Source organism: Lycium barbarum, chromosome 2 (genome assembly GCF_019175385.1).
Source record: "Lycium barbarum isolate Lr01 chromosome 2, ASM1917538v2, whole genome shotgun sequence".
Lineage (NCBI taxonomy): Eukaryota > Viridiplantae > Streptophyta > Magnoliopsida > Solanales > Solanaceae > Lycium > Lycium barbarum.
In genome coordinates this window covers 132,854,981-132,874,858 of record NC_083338.1, presented here as the reverse complement: position 1 = coordinate 132,874,858, position 19,878 = coordinate 132,854,981, and the positions used below count along the sequence as shown (strand labels likewise).

The 19,878-nt window shown below is 36.2% G+C and overlaps 1 protein-coding gene across 1 annotated transcript; it reads right to left on the bottom strand.

Moving 5' to 3' along the window:
- Positions 1–254: 254 nt before the first annotated feature.
- On the bottom strand, positions 255–19,649 carry LOC132627321 (exocyst complex component SEC5A-like). Its single transcript, XM_060342592.1, has 21 exons — positions 19,047–19,649; positions 17,756–17,907; positions 17,573–17,667; positions 16,312–16,506; positions 16,093–16,220; positions 15,810–15,968; positions 13,699–13,803; positions 13,045–13,119; positions 9,613–9,750; positions 9,336–9,527; positions 8,861–9,004; positions 7,545–7,671; positions 7,262–7,472; positions 3,700–3,815; positions 3,388–3,619; positions 2,882–2,975; positions 1,849–1,926; positions 1,718–1,774; positions 1,416–1,565; positions 856–1,071; positions 255–710 (listed from the first exon to the last, which is right to left on the bottom strand). Exons 1-21 carry the CDS (start codon positions 19,458–19,460, stop codon positions 489–491), a joined length of 3,300 nt encoding a protein of 1,099 aa, XP_060198575.1. The 5' UTR covers positions 19,461–19,649; the 3' UTR covers positions 255–488.
- Between the last annotated feature and the right edge of the window lie 229 nt (positions 19,650–19,878).

Sequence of the window (19,878 nt, the reverse complement as noted above, 5' to 3'; positions counted from 1 at the left end):
TGGTCAGACCAAACGGAAAAATTAGTTGTTTGTAGCTATATAAAAGGTGATACATACATAGACACAGTGGAGATGAATTGAGTTGTCTAGTTGTGCATTCTCAAAGTTCCAGTATTTAGTTGCCAGTTGAGTCCCAAGTTAAGGTGTCTATCCATGTATTATGCCCATATAAAATCTCTCCCCATTGTATACCCTTCAGACATATATATGGTATGGGATCGAAAGTGGAATATTATGACCAAATGCAACATAAATTTTCACTCAACAATATGTGATGAAAATTGCATAAAATCCTTGAAACTGTTCTGATGAAAAACAACTTCATCATTTCTTTCTACATACATGAATGAATTTCAAACGAGGTTGGTGATGGTTTCATTATCAGCAAAAATGATCTCTTCTAACAAAAGAATGTATGAACTGCTAAAATACAACTACTGCACAAGCATTACAATGAAAATATCTCACGGAAAAGAAATGATATTAACTTATCTACGTCTTGGCCTGGAGAAACTCGGGGAACCAACATGTTGTGATCCCCTAAAATTTCTACTAGGAGAATCCAGAGGTCCTCTAAAAGAGGCATGTGCTGCCTTTGCTGATTCTGGAACAGAATCCAGGGGAAGTGATTCCACAAAGCATGCTGTATTGAGTCTAGTCCTCTCAAGTTCAGATTGAAGTAGCTCAGAACTATACTGCTGAGCAAGCGCCTGAAAATTAAGATACAATTGGAATGCAAGTAAGAAAGGTGGAGAGAAACGTCTCAATGACACTGTCTAAACTAGACAATTTGGTGAAAGGCAGCCAGTCAAAGCAGCAAAATTGCAGGGTGGATAGAGGGCAAGTTTTACTCACAATCAGGTCATCTGGTGATACAGTCACCCCTTGATGCCGGTCATCCACAAATGCATCATCACTTCCACGTGTTGGCCGGCGGCTGTGAGTTGGAGTCTCATTAGACTCAGCAACACACTCAGTTGCTTTGTCTAAGAGCACCCCTTGTAATGTTTTCAGTGACTCCCTTGCTTCATGTGTAAAATACGGATTCAATATGGTCTCGAAGTAATCCAGCTGCACATTTAACCCCACAAAGAATCAGAAAAAATTCCAGATTCAACTTTTGGCTCACTACAGAAATAAGTGTGAACATGAAATCAAAATCTACCTACTTGTTTTAAAACCTATTGGCCAAATAAAATAGAACCTAAAGCAACCAAAAGCCCTCAAAAAGTAAATGCAAAACACCAACTTGTATTTTAACCATTATAGCAGAAGTCATCTGACAGCACAAAAGTGTGTCCTAGAAGTGCAAGTTAACTGAACATCGCAAAAGTACAGTGTCCATTTTTGGCCTTAGTATGTTGTTATTAGTTTTCATTATACACTTTATAAGACTCAGTAGACTGCCAATTCACCTCAAGCATAAGTTGGCAAAAGCCATTTGCATCTAATGCTCTAAGATTCTTGTCTTGATTTTCATGGAAAAGACTTAGGAAAGTGTCTATTAGGCCTTCAACAAGAATACCAAGCGTCCTGTCCAGTAGAGGCTTACAACCAGCGAAAACCTGTGAAGAGAAAAATCAGTATTACAAAGAATACCCAAGCAATAAGGAAAATTAAGGATTAACTAGTTCACCAAGAAACTACATTCTTAAAAGGTACAGAAAATATAGTTCTAAAGCAACAATATGCCCATAAGACATTCAGGAAATGCTACCTCCGCGTGTACAGCTACTAGAGTGTGTATCAATTCCACAGCAGCATCTCGCACGCCCTGCAAGACATAGACGGTCATTTAACATTCAAAGGTTAAAACACACTAAGTTAATGGGAAGCGTCTTTTCTCACCTTAACTGCTGGCGCAGCACCCCATTGTACTCCACCATCCAAGAAATAGTTTATAGCCGCTTCTCTAATCAAATTTGTCTGACGAATATACGCCAAAAAATAGAAATTATGGAACCTTTATTTAAGAAATATCAGTATCCTTCAGTTCAATCAATAAAGAATGTACAATAAATATCAAGCGCAAGGCATAAATGTTGCATCTTCCTCTTTTTTGAGGATATATTTACCATCCCCATGCGGGAGCAACTTATATATCATCTAACTACCTGTCTCCCAATTATATATAATTAAATGGGTATGGGTGGGGGTTAATAGCAACTTATTGGCTATTTGGTCATTGGTATGTCCCTTAATGACACCAGAGTTGTCCCCCCCCCCCCCCCCCCCCCCTTTTTTTTTTTTTAATTACTAATTTTTTATCGAGGACAAGTAGGGGAAAACCCGTATTCAAGATATACCATAATAGGATAATACAACAAAATCGGTTTTTAACAAAGTTTAGCCAATTTCTACACATGTCAGTACACGTGTGCTCCCTATTAAAAAAGAGTCCGCAGAACAAAAGGTAAACATCTTATAACCATTCTTAACCTTATCAGAAAAAGAGGACATTTCTTTTTTGAAAAAACACTTTGATAATTAAAATGAGGAATACTATTGAAATGGGATTGGAACTGCTGTAGAAGAAAATTTGGACAATAAACCTTTTGATTCTGAAAAGGCACGTGAACAAGCCATTTATATGAAAGAAGAATGCTTATTACTGTATAACCGATAATATGTGCATTTTGCAACATGTATTGTGCAAATATTACTCATTCAAGAATCTCCAAAGACGTGCCTCAATTTCTCTCCACAAAGTTCCATTTCTCTTCAGATTTTTCCAGGTAAAAGTTGGTATAACAGTTTTATGAAAACGGTAGGCATGAGATGTCTATATGATAGGTGAAGAATGGAAACAATACAACCAGATTGATGGATCTCACACAAAGTAACAGTTCTTGACACACAAGAGACCTGAACTTAGTCATACCTTTGCAAAAGCGTACTGTTCAAGGACCTTCTCTTCAAGCCCAGCAAAAGACATAATCAAATCTCGGATATCACTGTCCTCTTCATCCTTTCCCCTAAATTAGGTATAATAATGACATGATGTTAAACCAATATTTGACAGTTAAACAAAAGTTATCTAATCAAGGGAAGAAGGCCTAGGAAATGGTCAATATAGTCTTTACATTTTTCGTTTTTGATATAAGAACAAGTACTGGGTATGTTGTTGTTGTTGTTGTTGTTGTTGTTGATATAAGAACAAGAATTTTATGCAAAAAGTGCAAACTAGTAATGCCCAGTAACCAACACTTTTATGCAACTCACCTTGAATCTCATTCTGTGTGATGTTAATATAAAAAAATAGATTCCTTAAATCTATCCAGCTTACTTGCTGGATTTTCCAAATTTCTAACATAGTCTGGAGCGAGAAACCGTTGAAGTGCTTTAAACTTAATGTGAACGCTAAAGAGAAAGAGAGTAATTATGTACCTAGACTGCAGCCAAATTTGTTTGTATTTGCAGTACAATTCACGAGCAAGCTCATCTTTACAATATCCAATATTACTTAGAACCATCAGCAGCTGTAGATGCGGATCAACAATACTTCCTGGCAGGGGTTCAGATGATTTTTCTTCTAGTTCAAGATATCCATTTTGAAAGTACGGACTTTCTCTGTTCGATTTATTCAGGTTAAGCTGACCTCCAATTTGCTCCAGATGACCTAATTATCAGGGTAAACAATTTGTATCACTCCAAAGTCTTTCAGCTACTACGATGCTAAGGTATAAGATTCATACTTACCAGCAAAATTCAGCAAACAATTCAAGAAGGCTAGTCTAACAGATTCCTGGATTCCTTGAAGCTGCAAGAATAATTCTTCTGACTTCATGGCCTCATTCCGCAAAGACTCAATCATTCTGAAAATGATAAAAGGACAGCTAATGAAAAATGAAAGAACTGAACAAAAGTTGAACACACTGAAACCCTCGCCAAAAATAACAGACTTATTCTCTGACAGCCTAAAATACACTGTCAACACGGCTTAGGACAAGAAGAGTTCAACTTAGCTTACAAGAATTATTCGACCTTTTGATAGGTTCCCTTGAAACTTTTAACCAATAGGGAGGAGATGTGCTTGAAGTGAAAGGCAATTGACGTCAATAAGCATTTCATGTTACGATTATCTCTTCTTCTTTTTTTCTTTTTTTTTTTTCCAATGGCAATATAAAACATGTTACGATTATCTATTGGTAAGGTAAGGTACAACTCAAATCAGATAAAGGGACCCTTACATGGCATGAACATAGATATGACTGTTAGACACTGAGGAAACACAAAATCCGTATATTATTTTCCATTTGATATTGTTTTTTATGCTATGCACACAATCAATTCCAGAGGTAGACAGCAAAAAAGCAGAAAGTTCCAAACTTCGTCCTCCAATGTCCAGACACTTTGAAAGAAAATGACAGGGATACTTTCTTGGACTGCTCATTGACTCCTTGTGTAATTAAGGAAGCGTAGCTCCCTTACATCTTTGCACCTCCTTATCATATAGTGCTGCTACCATCTATACTTACCAAAAACAGGTCCAGACTGAAACAGGAAATGTGGTGGGACATACAAGCTCCCCATGCAGGTTAACCAGTGTTATCAAAAGCGAAAAGCGCAAAAAAGCTCTAAGGTCAGCTGGGGCTTTAAGCGCAAAGCGCAAATAAAGCATGGGCTTTAATGAAAAAAAGCGCAATGGTACAAATATATATATATATATATATGTGTTTAATCCAAGATTAATTATAATAAGCATGACTAACAAATATATGGACAAAGAAATTGTAAAAATATTACGATAAAGTGAAATATCAATCATCTAGTGTCACCTCCTCAAGCGAGGCTCATTGGCAAGGAAAAGTATGTCTTAGAGTCTTGATGACAACACTGAAGCGCACATAAAGCGAGGTGAAGCGCTCAACATGTTTTGAGCCTCGCTTCAGGGCTTAAGCGCGCTTAAAGCGCGCCTTTGATAACACTGAGGTTAACTAAGGAAAAAATAGGAAAAATGTCAAAGCTGTAACATACATATGTACTGAAAACAAGATGCTTTTCTAGCAGGATATGGTATTAGGCACAATCTTAGAACCTCTTCGAAGGGGTCCACAACCGGAAAAAAAGGGTCCACCAAATGCACAAGATTCAGGCAAAATATATTAGTATGGTTCTCAGTAAAGTGTATTACCATTTATCCACTTATTCAAATACCAGAAATGATTATGCCTTTTCTTTTCTTTTCTTTTCTTTTGGGGGATAAAGGTCTGAAATGGATGAGACATTCACCCACATAAGGATATCCACATCCCAGACAAACTCAAATGAGTCAATAGTCAATACCTAAAGCTAAAAATGTAAGGTTCCACCTGTCCTAACAAACATCGGACTTCATGTCCCTCCAAAAACAACAAAAGAAACAGTATGATGGCAATACTTACTAGAATGTTCCGACTTTGTTGAAGATAAACACTAGTTCAGCTGGTGATTCACAAAACTCCAAGAGATTCAGAAGTTAGATTAAATCATACATAACTCTCTTGAGGAGATAGATTGGAGGTGTTGGAAGAATCAACCTCTTCTTAAGAGCTTGCATTCTTCCTAAAAGGGAAGGACTCTTGGGGCCTCGGGATGCTTTTTTAGACCTCATGATCACAGGCTCATCCATCTGTATTCGATCTTTCTATCATTAAGAGCAGGCAATCACACCTCAACTCTATTCTAAAGGATTAGCAATATCCATCTCCCGCGATTTGTGCCTTCAGATGCTTCCATCTTAGCTTTTTCACATTTCAGTAGGTGACTCCTTTTCTTGCAACATCCATCCTTGCCAGAATTTGAGTAATAGCTAACATGAACACATATACAATCCTTTTCGTTTCTCCTTATACAATACTTTGTTATTCAGGTATATTGTGTTACTCACAAATTCGTATTCCCCTTCCTCATTCCTCAACATATTTCAGAAATTTCCCTTAGCCTCTTCTATTAAGCAAATGTTCCACTTAAATTAAGGGATCTACAGAGAATTTAATTACCATCACATTTGAGAAGACCTAGAAAAATCAAGGCCTTGGTATATCAGCTTAACTAACAATGTAATTTTGAAATATGTTAATGTAATTGTTTTGCAAGAATATTTTAAGGAATATTTTGTTCTCTCACACTCATTTGATGAGCTTTTCAGCTACTAAAAACTCCAAGACTTGGTCATAGCTGGAAACATAAGGTTCAAGGAAATAGCACCTTGTCGCAACTAGCCAGTGAATGGTGTACTGGGACAGAGTGTAGAACCAGTAAATTCTAAAACCTCCTTCAATTTAGTACATAATAAGTGGGTTGCAACCTCTTCTTTCTTTCTTTCTTTCTTTCTTTCTTTCTTTCTTTCTTTCCTTCTTTCTTTTTTTTTTTCCGATGAAGAAAAAAAAATAGATGGACTTAGCGAACATGGTATTATATCAGGTTGGACCAGCAGCTACGACGTAGTAGAGTCCGCTCTGTCAAGATAGACTAACACACAGTCCTCTATGATAGCATGTGGCTAAGTCCATAATTTTTGCCTCCACTTGGATTAAAAGCCCACGTTACTGAGCTCGGCTGGGTTGCGACCTCTATATGGCCGCATCTCTATCTCCTCGAGAGATCCCAGAGAAAGTAGAATTAGTCATCTTCAGCTTAAACTCTTCTTTGTGACATCTATTCTAACTAGCGGAAATTTCCTTTCTATTCAGAAAAGTAAGTTTTATAAATCATTATAACTGTAGCACAGTCTTCCTAAGGTAAGCCAGAGGTACCTTTGGCCAAGATTTAAATTTTGTAAATAAAATAAAAGTGGTATATAAATGTAATGAACCTAGACAGAATTTTGAGCATAGAAATTTGGACTTCACATGCAAAGCCACAAATGACCTTTGGTTAAGTGAGTTTTAAGGGCTTATAGCTTCTAAAGGCAACAAGAGTTTAAAAATTCCTTTATCAAGAGAATCAAGTAATGTTTTACAAAGCCGCTCAAAGGCTAAGATAGGTGCAAATTACCACTTACTTACTCTTGCTTAAGTCACGTACTCATTCTAAAGTCTCGCAACTCTAATCTGAATCACTTCCTGATGTCAAAGCTTATTATCCAATTTTTTGACAAGTAACGTCAAAACAATTTTTTTAAAAATGTAATAATAAATGTCAAAGTATCAATCATGTTACATAATGAGAAAGAACCTAGCTACCGAGGCTATTCAACTTACTGCCATATGTAGGGGGCTAATTAAAAACTCATCTTACGTACAAATATGTACAGCATGTAACAACCTCTACAACTTACGCATTGATCTGATCCATTGCAGATGTGATAATTGAACGGAAAGCCAAAGGTAGGGAAGAAATGGTATATGGAGATCTATTCCTTTGTAAAATAGATACTGGGACCCAGGATTCATCTTTTGATATCTCTTCAAGTGTAGACCGCATCCATGAACAGAGCCTCAATATGTAAACTTTTGACACCTCACATTGAAGTGTTCGCAATGCTGCAACTGTTGTGAAGGAATAAAATCTTTAGATACCTCTCATGTACGATAGTTTAAGAAACTCGTAAACTTAAGTACCAGCAATTGAAGGCGCTGATTCTTTCACTTCAAAAGCTTGACATGCTTTGGTTATCTCCTTTATGGCATCACTCATGTATGGGCCAAGAATATTTGATTCTTCAAGATCCCCAAATGCATTCTGGACCTGTGAGTGTAATTTCCATACTCAGATACATAAGGAAAGAAGCAACACAATCATAAGAGGTTACAACTCTTTCACTCCGGAAACATAGAAATCAATTGCAAAGCCTAGTTGCAAATATTTTTCTTGAATATGCCAAAACGAGATTGATAACAGAAAGACTAACTACAATTTGCTACTAATGTTAAAGAATGTGAAAGCTTAAAAAGGTACGAAGCTACGAAGACAGAACTTAAAAGAAGAGTTTAAGCAGTTGATACAAGCATACATCGTTAGACTGATGACCTGTTTGGATTCAAGGGATATCATGCTGTGGAGATAAGAATTTGCTTCCTCACCTAGAAGTTTCTGTTCTTTTGATTAGATCTATCTTTTTAATAATTAATGATATTAGGATTTTGAGTTGCACGTGAATTTATGTTTTATCAAAAGGAGAAAGGAGAACAGGGATATTTTCAGGAAAGTAATCCACAACATCTCGAATGGCAGGTGGTTATCCTTGCATTTGTGCCTATAACACGATAGAGGTGTACTGCTCGCACTGTGTAGCACTATAGAGGTGTATTGATCACATTGCGTTTCTTTGATTTTCTTACTTTCGACTTTTCATTAGGAAGACTTCCGGTCGAACTTTCTATCCTATCCACCCTATGAGTAATTTCTCCCTCAACACAGCTGTCAGAACTAAACTTAATGTCTCAATCTAATTCGACCATATCTTGGCCACATTACAAAGCACAACAGGTCGACTACAACAAATAATTGTCCACTTCTACGGTACGCAAGGAAAGCCAAATTGATAGGTCCCAGGTCCAATGAGAATTGTAATCATGAAAAGATTTGTCACAGTAATTTTACCATTTAAAGAAAGAAAGAATATGGAGTACAATTGGAGCGGTATTCATGATTAGATTTAATACCGTAATCTTACTGTCTTCAAAGAATAAAACCCCTCCCCGGAAAAGAATAAATAGAACCAAAGAAGTATATGCAGCAGGGCTCAATCCTCATTAGTTGAAAAGCAAAAATTTGGAAGTGAGCGTCGAATTCTTTTCTTTTTTGGTAAGGACAAATATGGAATGGAGACAATTTCTATAACAACCATAAATGGAAGACAACTAAGTCCACAACTACTCGAACTAAACATAACCATCTGTACATTACTCTCCTACCATCAAGATTGGACATTTACCTTGGATTCATAAGCTGATATAGTACTGCGCACCATCCCAGCAACTTCATCAAGAGAATGATTTGCGTACTTCCCATCTCCTGATTTTTCTTCACTTTTATTCGCAGAGGCATTCACATTTGAATCAGAGGATACTTGAGAAGACTACAGAACCAGAAGAAAGGGCCATTAAATCAAAGCAATTAGCAGATGGAAATAAATAACAAACATTGACAGATGAGACTGCATATTTTATACCATGGTCACCATATATGGGGGCAATGCATCTAGTAAAGGACAATAGATTTACAACCCCCAAAAATGACAAGTGCAAGGTGCAAATTTAGCTGCTTCCTTTCCGAAGACTGAACCAAGCAGAAAACATAAAAAAGCTCTCTGGCCTCATTGAATTTGTAAATTATCAGAAAATGTTTTGTTTATATCCATGGTTTTGCACTGGCCTACACAAAGTATACTGGGTAGAAACATTCCTTACCTTGGCGAATTTCCCGCTGAAAACTGCAAGAGCCACTCTCCAAAAGGCAGGTACATGATAGATAATTACAGCAGTTAACCTCCTTATATAACTTCCTCTGAGAGCATCAACCTTTTCACCAGTAAATTCCACTTGTTGTGAATCACCCGTCACATATGAGTTTTCAAGAGAATCAGCGTAATCAGCATCTGACTGATGATCATTTGGGAAAAAATTAGTACATTAGTTTGAAGTCCAGTTAATTATCAACATTTTTACGACAGGCAGTCAAGCTTACGGAATGGTTTAAATCTTGCTGAATTTGCCTCCATTTTGCATCAGATAAAGCTTTTTCACGCATCTCAGTCCGAAAATTTTCCATTCTTGCTTCATGATCCAAAGTGCATTTCTCAAGCAAACCTCGGATTCTGTGGTTCTGTCAAATGGACAACAAAGAGAACATTGCAGAATTACTTCCCATCACAAAATAAGGAAGTATTTACCGTATCATTTACCTCCACTAAGGAAAACAAAGTGCCAAATATCCTATATGCAGAAGAGAGAGGATTTCACAACCAACCATGGGTATTCTGTTTTTATTGGAATATAGCAATCATAACCCAATCTTTTTCTCTCATTGTACATATGCACGTGCAACCCCCACCCCACCCCACCCCCACACACACAAAAAAAAACCGTAAAAAAATCTTTCTAAAATTAATTAAGTTCTCTGTTGATCAAAGTAATGTAAGTGTGACGCTGCAGCATTCACAAAAATAACAAGCATACTACATTAAGAGCCCGTTTGGATTGGCTTATAAGTTGGCTTATAAGCTGTTTTCAGCTTTTTTGAGTGTTTGGCTGGCCAGCTTAAAGTCATTTTATGCTTAAAATAAGCTCAAAAAAATAATTGGACCCATTTGACTTAGTTTATCTAAAGCAGCTTATAAGCTGCAAACAGCTTTAAGCTGTAAGCCAATCCAAACGGGCTCTAATACTCCCTCCTTCCAACTTTATACAGCATTTTGGGGGATGTTCTAAAATATTCGTCTCCATTCCCCACAAAAATTATTCTATACGGCTTCTTTCTTTTCTTTTCTTTTTTTTTAAGAAGGAATTTTCACAACTTTTAAGAACTAAAATTCTCAACTCCGTATACTATTCTAATTTAAACAGTAATGTCAAATAAACTCTTTATCATTGGTTTAATATTTTCGTCCCCTCTCAATAGTCAATACTCCCTCCATTTCAAAAGGACGTCACGGTCTATATTTAGTAGTTCTTTAATTCCAACTTCTCACATGACATGTTTAGGACCACAAGATTCAAAGAACATTTTGGTACATTATACGCATCTTTTAGTTAAGACCAGAAGATTCAAAAGTCTTTCTTAAACTCCGTATCCAAGAAAACTAAGACATAAATTGACACGGAGGGAGTAATACAATATATTTTCAGAATTAGCATCTTAAACTCTGCAACAAGTTCAATTTCGCAAGATAAAATGGGACGGAAAGAGTATATAGTCAAAAATTGAAAACAAGTTAAAGGAGTTACCTCCTTTCTCTTCCTCATTCATTCTAGCATTTTGAGGAAATCCTATTTATCACAACACAGCAACTGATCTATCTCAAACAACAGGTCTCTCTCTTTTACTCATGTTTAATAATCTCTTCCCCAATCTCTCCATTTCCTTGCTGATCCAGAGATACTTTTTAGGTTTCAACTTTTCTCTATGGTCTTCCTTTTTCCAACAACCATGGTGAATGGGCCAGCTTACGCGTGCCTCGATTAATTCCAAGGGGTACGTGCTACCTCCCACAAGCACAAGTGTCAAGCAACTCTATCCACTAAGGCTTGGACATTTTCTCTATGATCTTTCTTCTGACCAGTCATGAGAAACTTAAGACAAGTTGGCTAAGATCTATTAAGACATTGTGACTAATCCAATGTTTCTGGTAGGTGGTAGATTCCATTTCGCTACAATAATGAGTTTTGTTATAATGCCCAACTTTGTTTGAGGGAAAGTAGTGTTGTCTCCTTTTATGTCCTGGGCTAGGTGGTAGATTCCATTTCGCTACAATAATGAGTTTTGTTATAATGCCCAACTTTGTTTGAGGGAAAGTAGTGTTGTCTCCTTTTATGTCCTAGGCAATCCTCACGTCATGAGTTATCTTTTGAAATTGAGTAAGGCTCAAGGTTAATTTTCTTAACATGTTATCAAGCCAAAATGCATCATTATTTTTGGTTTATCCTACATTAGGCTCCCATGTTATGTCGTCCACACTCCAGATATCCAATGGCTTGGAGAAGTGTTAAAGTCTCACATTGGTCGAGGATATCCACTATTGTCTCCTCATGTGGTCTTGGCAATGCTCACCTATTGAACTAACTTATCAGGTGGAGTTAGGTTCAGTCCGTGTTTTTTCACATGGTATCAAAGCCAAACTCATCCTTATTCTTGGTTTACTTAAATGTTAGCCCCGCGTATTATATTTATGCATGCTCCAGATATTCTAGGCCAAGCTGTGGGGGGATGAGTGTTAGGTTAAGAAAACAGATATTGGCCCTAACTAACCCCAAAAGATAACTCATGCGGCAAGGATTCTCCAAGGCTATCTAAGGGGATAACCACCTATTCCATCCCTTCGCATGCCCGAACCTAGACATCTAGAGTGTGCAAAGAACGGGTGTTAGGTTAAGAAAATGAGCATTGGTCCCAACGCAACCCCAAAAGCTAGCTCATGCGTGCGGATTGTCCAAAGACTGGGGACAACCACCTATCCCATCAACCAATATTGGACATCCTAGCACCTCCCCCTCCCCTCACAGCTTGGCCTAGACATCTAGAAAATAGAAAATACAACATGGAGGCCTAACACTGAGCAAACAAAGAATATGGATAGGTCTGACTCTAATACCATGTAAAGAAAATGAACCTTGACCCAACTAGACACCAAGCTAGCTAAGACCATATAAGAAGGCAGCAGTTGGCACCTTCTGCGATTCTAACAATCTCATTTTGCACACCCAAGATTGGACATCTGGAACGTGGATTACATACCATAAAGACAAAACGTCGTATAAACCAAGGACATGGATGGGTTTGGATCTTATACCATCTTAAGAAAATAGACCTTCAGCCTAACTCAATCAAAAACACTTGCTTTTTTTTTTTTTTATAACAGAAAAATCCCGAGGACTAGTGGCACACAGATCAAAATTAGGTAGATAATGAGCCAACACTTTTACCCTTCTCCACTTAAATATCAAGTTTTTACCCGCTGTAGAATTCAAACTCGTGACATTTGCCGAACCCACACATCACAATATTACGACCTTACTAGTAGACTAAAGCCCCGGGGTCCAATGCGAAAAGTTTGCTTATGAGGTAAGAATTGTCCAAAACCACCTAGGGAGACAACTCATATCCTCGATCAATCAACATGGACTCTAATAGGTTCAATCAGAAGTTTAGGAGACATCAAACTGAGAGTTCAATCAACGGATGGAGCATATAAACTCATAGTGGAATTGACGGTTGGTATAAAACAACTCATGAAGTAATTTCAAAAAAAAAAAAAAAAACTCATGAAGTAGTATTGTATCAAGTTAATTTGTCGATCTTTTTTTTTCTATTGTTAGTGTTATTAGGTTTTATGTTTAATTAAAAAAAAAAAAAAACTACGAACAAAAATAGGAACAGTTGATTGGACCTTAGAGTCCTCACCTGTATATTCAGATAGTGCCATACAGGATCTGATTCGGGTTCCAACTCCAACAGAAGTCTCACATTATTTTCAAGCTGCATGAAGCATTAAAAGTCAAATATGAGTAACAAGTATTTATAGGAAAATATTTTAAATTCTGCGCAGAATGATGTGAGTCAGTAAGAAGTATTTACAGTATTTACAGAATGATAGTCATCAAGAAGAACTTATATGACAATATTTTAAAGAAACTCGTATGCGGCAGTTATGCAGAACATATCATCCCATTTATTAATATGTGATCTCCATTTATCCCAAAAATAGGTAGCCCAAATGGATATGAGATAAGTAGTCAAACAGAATGGCTTCAATACTAACCGGTTACCAAAACAGAAGTGGATATCTAATAGAAAGAGGAGGGGAAGCAAAGCCAGTCGAAATGTCCAAGGACAATTCCCAAATCTACATATTGAAAGCTCAGGATACAATTTCACATTTTCAAGCATAGCAGGAGAAGAGTTTTGAGATCTTTAGCCTTTCAACAATCCAAGTGTACACAGTATTAAAGAGCAGTCCTGGTGGACTTTTAGAGAACCAAACAGTCTACAGTAATATCGCACTCACGCACAGGTCATAATCCTTTTGACTTTTTAATGTTGGTAACTATAACTTACATTTGTAAGATCAATCTGAGGATCTTCCATAGACTTGTAAAGCTTGCCTTTAAACTCTTGCATAACTCTTTCAACCTCCTCAAGTACACGCTTCAAAATTCCAACCTGAAGAAAGACAAAGAAATGCAAACAAGTACTCAATTCAGGTCAGAAACTAACCAAAAAAGGTCAAGCATCAGTCAATTATTGACCCAAACATGTCACGGAGCATATAACTATGTCAAATGGCACATGACTACAACTAAATCAAAACTACGCCATGAAAGCGTGGAATGCTGTCAGTTTTAATCAGCTTGACTAATCAGAACACAGTCAGAAGCAGAGGATGTCTAAAGCACCTAAAATCAACAACAACAACAAAAAACATACCCAATGTGATCCCACAGTAGGATCTGGGGAGGGTGGTGCACACGCAGCCTTAGCCCTACCTTGTGAAGGTAGAGAGGCTGTTTCCGATAGACCCTCAGCTCAAGAAAAAGCACCTAAAATACTTTTCCTAATAATTAAATATAAGGTGTCATTAATAAGGCATCAAGGATGCCATCGCACCTGTACATTAAATAAGTCATTAGGAAAAAAGCAAAATCTCTATTGCATAAATAGAAGAAGCTTCTGCAAAGCATTCCCAAACTACAATATATGATAGGATCCGAGCTTAATCAATTACTGGTAGCCCAAAGTACGACGACAATTAAGGGCCTGTTTGGAAAGCCACCTGGTAATTGGAATTGGTGTAATTACTAGGGTAGTAATTACACAACCTAGCAATTGCACAGTAGTGTAATTACGACGACATGTTTGTTGTAATAACGTAATTACAATGTAATTACAAGCGTGGTGTTTGGTTGCACAAGTGTAATTACACAGTTAGTTTAATATGAAAATAAAATTTTTAATTATAAAATATTTAAAAAAAAATCCTTTATAAATGATATTAAATTAATTATTTAATAACACATTGTTTCTTGAAAATATATTAATTAATAATCATATATTTGTAACCAATATTGTAAAAAATAATTGATATATAATTTTTCAAATTAATAATATTTAATTTTAATTAATTATAAAACTTAAAAGAAGACTTTTTTTGTGAGAACATCATGGATTGGATATTTGACAAAAAATATAAATATAATGCCATAACATTATTCAAATGTTTGGCACAAAAAATCCATCAAATGTAAGTGAAAAATTAAACAAAATGCAATGTGAAAGCAAATAATTTAAAATTGATAATATAACCTAAATTCAAAATCCAAAAGAAAAAATTTAACATAATACTCTTATGTCAAATTCCAACATTACATAAGTAAGTTCCAACGTAACTTAAGTAAATAATTCAAGAGCAAGGGAAAATATAAGTCTATAACCTCATTGACAACAAAATTCTACTTTAATAACGTCACTCGTTATATGCCAAGTTTGTTAATAACTCATTCTTTTCAACATTAAGAGGTATAGTTTCAAGAATTAGAATAATAACACGGTTATACTAAATGAATAAAATAAAAAAAATAAAAAAATATGAGCAATTATATGGAACCACAAGAAGTAAAGGTTGGGAATGAGAAGAAAGGAAATGAAAAATAAATAATATAAAAAGAAAAATACATTTTAAAAAATAAAAATAATTAAAAAGTAAAAAATAAAAAAGAAATTAAAATATAGAAATAATAAATAAATTAAAAATCAACATCAATTAAAATAATAGAAATAAAAAATAAAAAGAAATTAAAATAAACAAAAAAGAAACAAACTAAAAAGTAACCCTGTAATTACAGGGTGTAATTACACCCAATTCTCAACCCCCACGAGAATTGAAGAGTGTAATTACACCCTCTCAATTACACTAAATTCCCATCTAACTGTGTAATTACTTGATCAAACAAACAGATCAAACTGTGTAATTACACCCAATTCCAATTACCTGGGTGGCTTTCCAAACAGGCCCTAAACCAACTCACAAGTCCAGGAAATATAAAGGCTAACACAGAGAGACATGCGTACAAATGAACACATTAAACTCTACATACCATTCTCATGTGGAGGATAATGCATACAACACAAAGCATATGTTAAATTTACAGCATTAACTAGATAATCCATACATGAGAAGGAAGAACGATTGACTTTGCTTTCCTGTATTCCCTGACTGCCAGATCATATTCACCAGTACTAATGCTATGACGAATCGTGCTGGGCAAGTTAAATAATGTTCGGAACCTCTGCAGCATTCCTTGAACAGATCTTATCTTCTCAGCTTGAGCCTACACAGTAATGTTACACTCACAGAAGTTTTAAAAAGAAACCAATAAAAGTAAAGAACCAAACTCACAGATTCAAATTTTGATACAAGTATTCACAAAATATAAAGAACTGCACTCTACCTACTTGTCTTTCAAATAGCGGCCCAAAAGCACGATTAGCAATTGAACTGACTCCTTCGACACAATTAAATAAGTGAGAGGTTCCAGAACCTTCAGGGTCTTCCTCAATCCGTCTTAACTTTGATTCAATATCTACAACAAAAACATTGCCGGCACACTAAAACTTCCTATCATAAATGAAGGTAACACCAAAATAGCATGTCCTACCAAACACGTAGCTCACCATCAATTGTTGTTTTGCAGGATACAAAGCAATCAAAATTTTCTTTAACCAACTGTTTTTTCTGCAGGGTACGTCCTTTAAGATCAGTCTTCACAGCAAGAGCACCTGATTCTAACTCTGATGCGCTAGTGTCTTGGTGAATTCGAGAGAGAAACAACTTCGGGTCAAATTTCTCAGAGAAGTAATTCAACCTCTCTGCAAGATTAGACACAAACTTGTCAGAAAACTAGTGCAGAAAAATAGGAAAGGAACAGGTGACACAGACTGAACATTCCATTAAATATAACCAATGAGAGTAGAGACAAATATATGCCCCCGGGGCTTTGATCTAGTGGTAAGAGGCTAAGAGCACAGCGCGCTATGTGTGGGTTAGACGTACGTCACAGGTTTGAACCCCACCATAGACAAAAGCCTAGTATTTAATCAAGGGTAAAGGGACGGGCCCATCATCCACTGAGTTTTGAACCCTGCACCATCTGGCTCTCGGGGATTTCTCGGTTATCTTTCCAATAGATTGAGTTTTAATGCTTTTTCGAAGTGGTGGTTAATTAGACAGCCCATCAGGTGTTTGTTTCCGGGGGGGAGGGGATCTCTCGGTGATTTAAAAAAAAAAAGAGTAGAGAGAAAAATATACTCTAACACATTCTTCTTTTCCCGATAAACATATTGCACTAATTTATGTCTGCACTTTCCCGTGGACACAACCAGACCCCATCATCTATCGCTACTTACAGTGAAAGTTTATCACTATAAACTATAAAATAAAAAACGAGTTGCAACCTGATAACTCTTTTCAAAACATCCTACAATTAGCCTTATAGTGATGGTAGGTTCCCCATGTACCATTACAAATGTTATTCTCGAAAAGTTACCATGTGAGAATTAGGTAACTGATAAACTTAACGTTACATTGTGGACCCTTTCTTTAGTAAATAACAAGACAGAGAAGGTCAATTGTGAGCAATGTCCAAAACAAATTCATACATCAGTGCGTCAAGCAACTAAGGCCGCATATCTGTACTCAATAGTAGGAAAAAGCCCTTTGCTGTAGTCACCATTTACTCTTTAAGCTTGTCTAAGTGGTCAATCTTCATATTTACCCCCGCATCTACACATACACTTGACAGCAATGACTTTGAAGGGGCTCACCAAAATTCTTTCTCCCCTTTTCCCAGGTAGGGCTGACACAAACATGGTCCGAAGAAAATAATGAACAAGGAGAAACAAGGCAGCCTAATAAATTGGTGACAGAAGTAAATACCACGAACTTTGGGATCTAAATGATCCCTGTCGGCTATGGATGGGGAACTTGATAAGTTCTCACTGATTAACCTTAATGTTCTGTTGTCAACTATCCTGTCAATAAGAAAACAGCATCACAATTAGCACAAGCATCAAGAGAAAGCAGTCTGCGAAGCCAGATTTTAAGCAAGAGCATAAGTACCCCAATTTTAGAGGATCGACGCATTCCATGCCACGAGGAAAAGACTGCAAATTATTAAGAGCCTTTTTTGGCACTGCTGTCTTCTCCTGCTCAGGCTTTTGAATGGTTGCAACCACTCTTGCCTCCCTCATCTCACGGACCCTGCGTCTTAGCTGCAAGATTTTCAATATATGAATCTCTTTATTTAAAGCATGTTTAATAATCAATTAACATGCAGAAAGGGAAATACCACTACAGCCTCTGATTTATAACAAATTAACCAATAAAATAAAATACGCATAGCTCCTTATGATTATGTTTCATTAAGTTAAGTAATTTTACATAGAGCTGCATATTGATATGACAAGACCAGAAGAACAAAGACTAATTCCCCTATATGAACAATCCAAGTATATGTGAATTCCTAGCATTATTCGGAAGCAAAGCGAGCAATAATAGAGCAAACAGACATATATAAAAGGAACATCACTATATTTGGTAAGCAACTGTAGTGCAACAGACATGTACAAATAGGTTATCCATTGAAGCAATCTTTTTGATTGTTTGTTTAGATGATTGTTAGATATTGCATAGTATCGTATTGTTATTTAACAAAAACAATGTTTGTTTCAATTGTTACTTAAATTTTTTGTATCCTATCTTCCAATCCATAGTTATGTAACGACAAAAAGTCTCATTTTATGTAACGACCAATTTGGTGTGGTCTTATCATCACTTCATTATTATTTTTTTCTCATTTTGCCTTTGATTATTATTTAATAATCTTATTTTATCTTTCACCCGACATTTTGTATAATAACTTTAATCCGTACCCTATTTTTCTTCTATTATATGGTAAGTTTATTCTTCAAATCACTAATATGCGACATTATGTAACGACAAAAAACTACGTAATCTATCCAAACATTATATTTATCAAAACAATACAATACAATACTATACTATGCAATATGATACGTTATGAAACAATATGTAACAACCACCCAAACAAGCTGTTAAAACAAAGTTACTAATAGGTTAGGCCTTTGCGTCCCTTAGGCAATGCTTCAGTGCAAGCACCAAAGCACTAAAGTATGCACGTTTTTACCAGTTGATATGTTAATTGTTAACGAAGCATCAAGAGTAGTCAGTACTGAAAAGACCCTGGCAATATCTTCAGGAAATCTAGGAGAACTTGCTCAACATATACTATCAACCATCAGTAACAACGATGGTTGCTGAATAAACATCCATCATTTGGCAACAATGAGAAAACAACCATCAGTAATAGTACTAGCAGTAATAGTGTTACCTCAGATTCATCAACACGTTTCCAGGAATCAGGTTCACCGCCATCCCACAATCCTCCATCATCCTCAACTCTACCTACAGCCCGATTATTTCTCGACCCGAACCCGCTTCGATTATCCTTTGACGAAGAATCCTCATCACCAGATGATATACTCAGCATCTCGATTTCCGAGTCATCATCATCTTCAACAGATTTCTTTTGCTCATTATTATTACTGCTCTTCTGCATCGCAGCGGCAATACTAGGGTTTTTTCTAGCACTGCTACCGGTTTTCAAGTTTGGCGGTTGAACGAAGTTGCGAACCGGTTTAGAAGGTTGTTGAACCGGTTTAGAGTAATTGATGTTGCGTTGCGATTGTTCCTGTAATGCGATCTGTAAGAGTTCGTCTTCGTCCTCACTGTCGCTTATTGACATTTTGGAGATTTATATTTATTTATTTATATAGTTTTGAAAGATTATTAATTAAACTACTGGAGTACTATTCTAGGGGAAAATTAAATGGGAAATTTGTTGATATTTTTGGGATCTGTGGGGATTGTGATTGTGATGATTAGTTTAACTTTTTTTTTTTGGTTGGTGATTAATACAAAGAGTGAAATGTACAGGGGAAGTGGGGAAGAAGGAGGGTATAAGGAGAGAGAATCGTGTGTTTTTGTAATATTGTTGGAACTTTTACAACTTTGTTTCTTTGATTGCCACGTCATATTTTAGAAAATTCGGCTCATTCATCTACGCGTGAAATTGCTATACGTGGTGATTTTACTAAGCCCCCGTTTGGCCATAAAAATTATTCACTTTATTTTGAAAAAAAAAATCATTTTTTTCTAGAATC

Excerpts from the sequence above, each read along its gene's own strand:
- LOC132627321 (XM_060342592.1), bottom strand. The coding sequence starts at position 19,460 with ATGTCAATAAGCGACAGTGAGGACGAAGACGAACTCTTACAGATCGCA. Across the intron at positions 9,751-13,044 it reads GGCACTATCTGAATATACAG|AACCACAGAATCCGAGGTTT; the intron begins GTGAGGACTCTA and ends TCCATTTGACAG. Across the intron at positions 7,672-8,860 it reads TATCAGCTTATGAATCCAAG|GTCCAGAATGCATTTGGGGA; the intron begins GTAAATGTCCAA and ends TTACACTCACAG.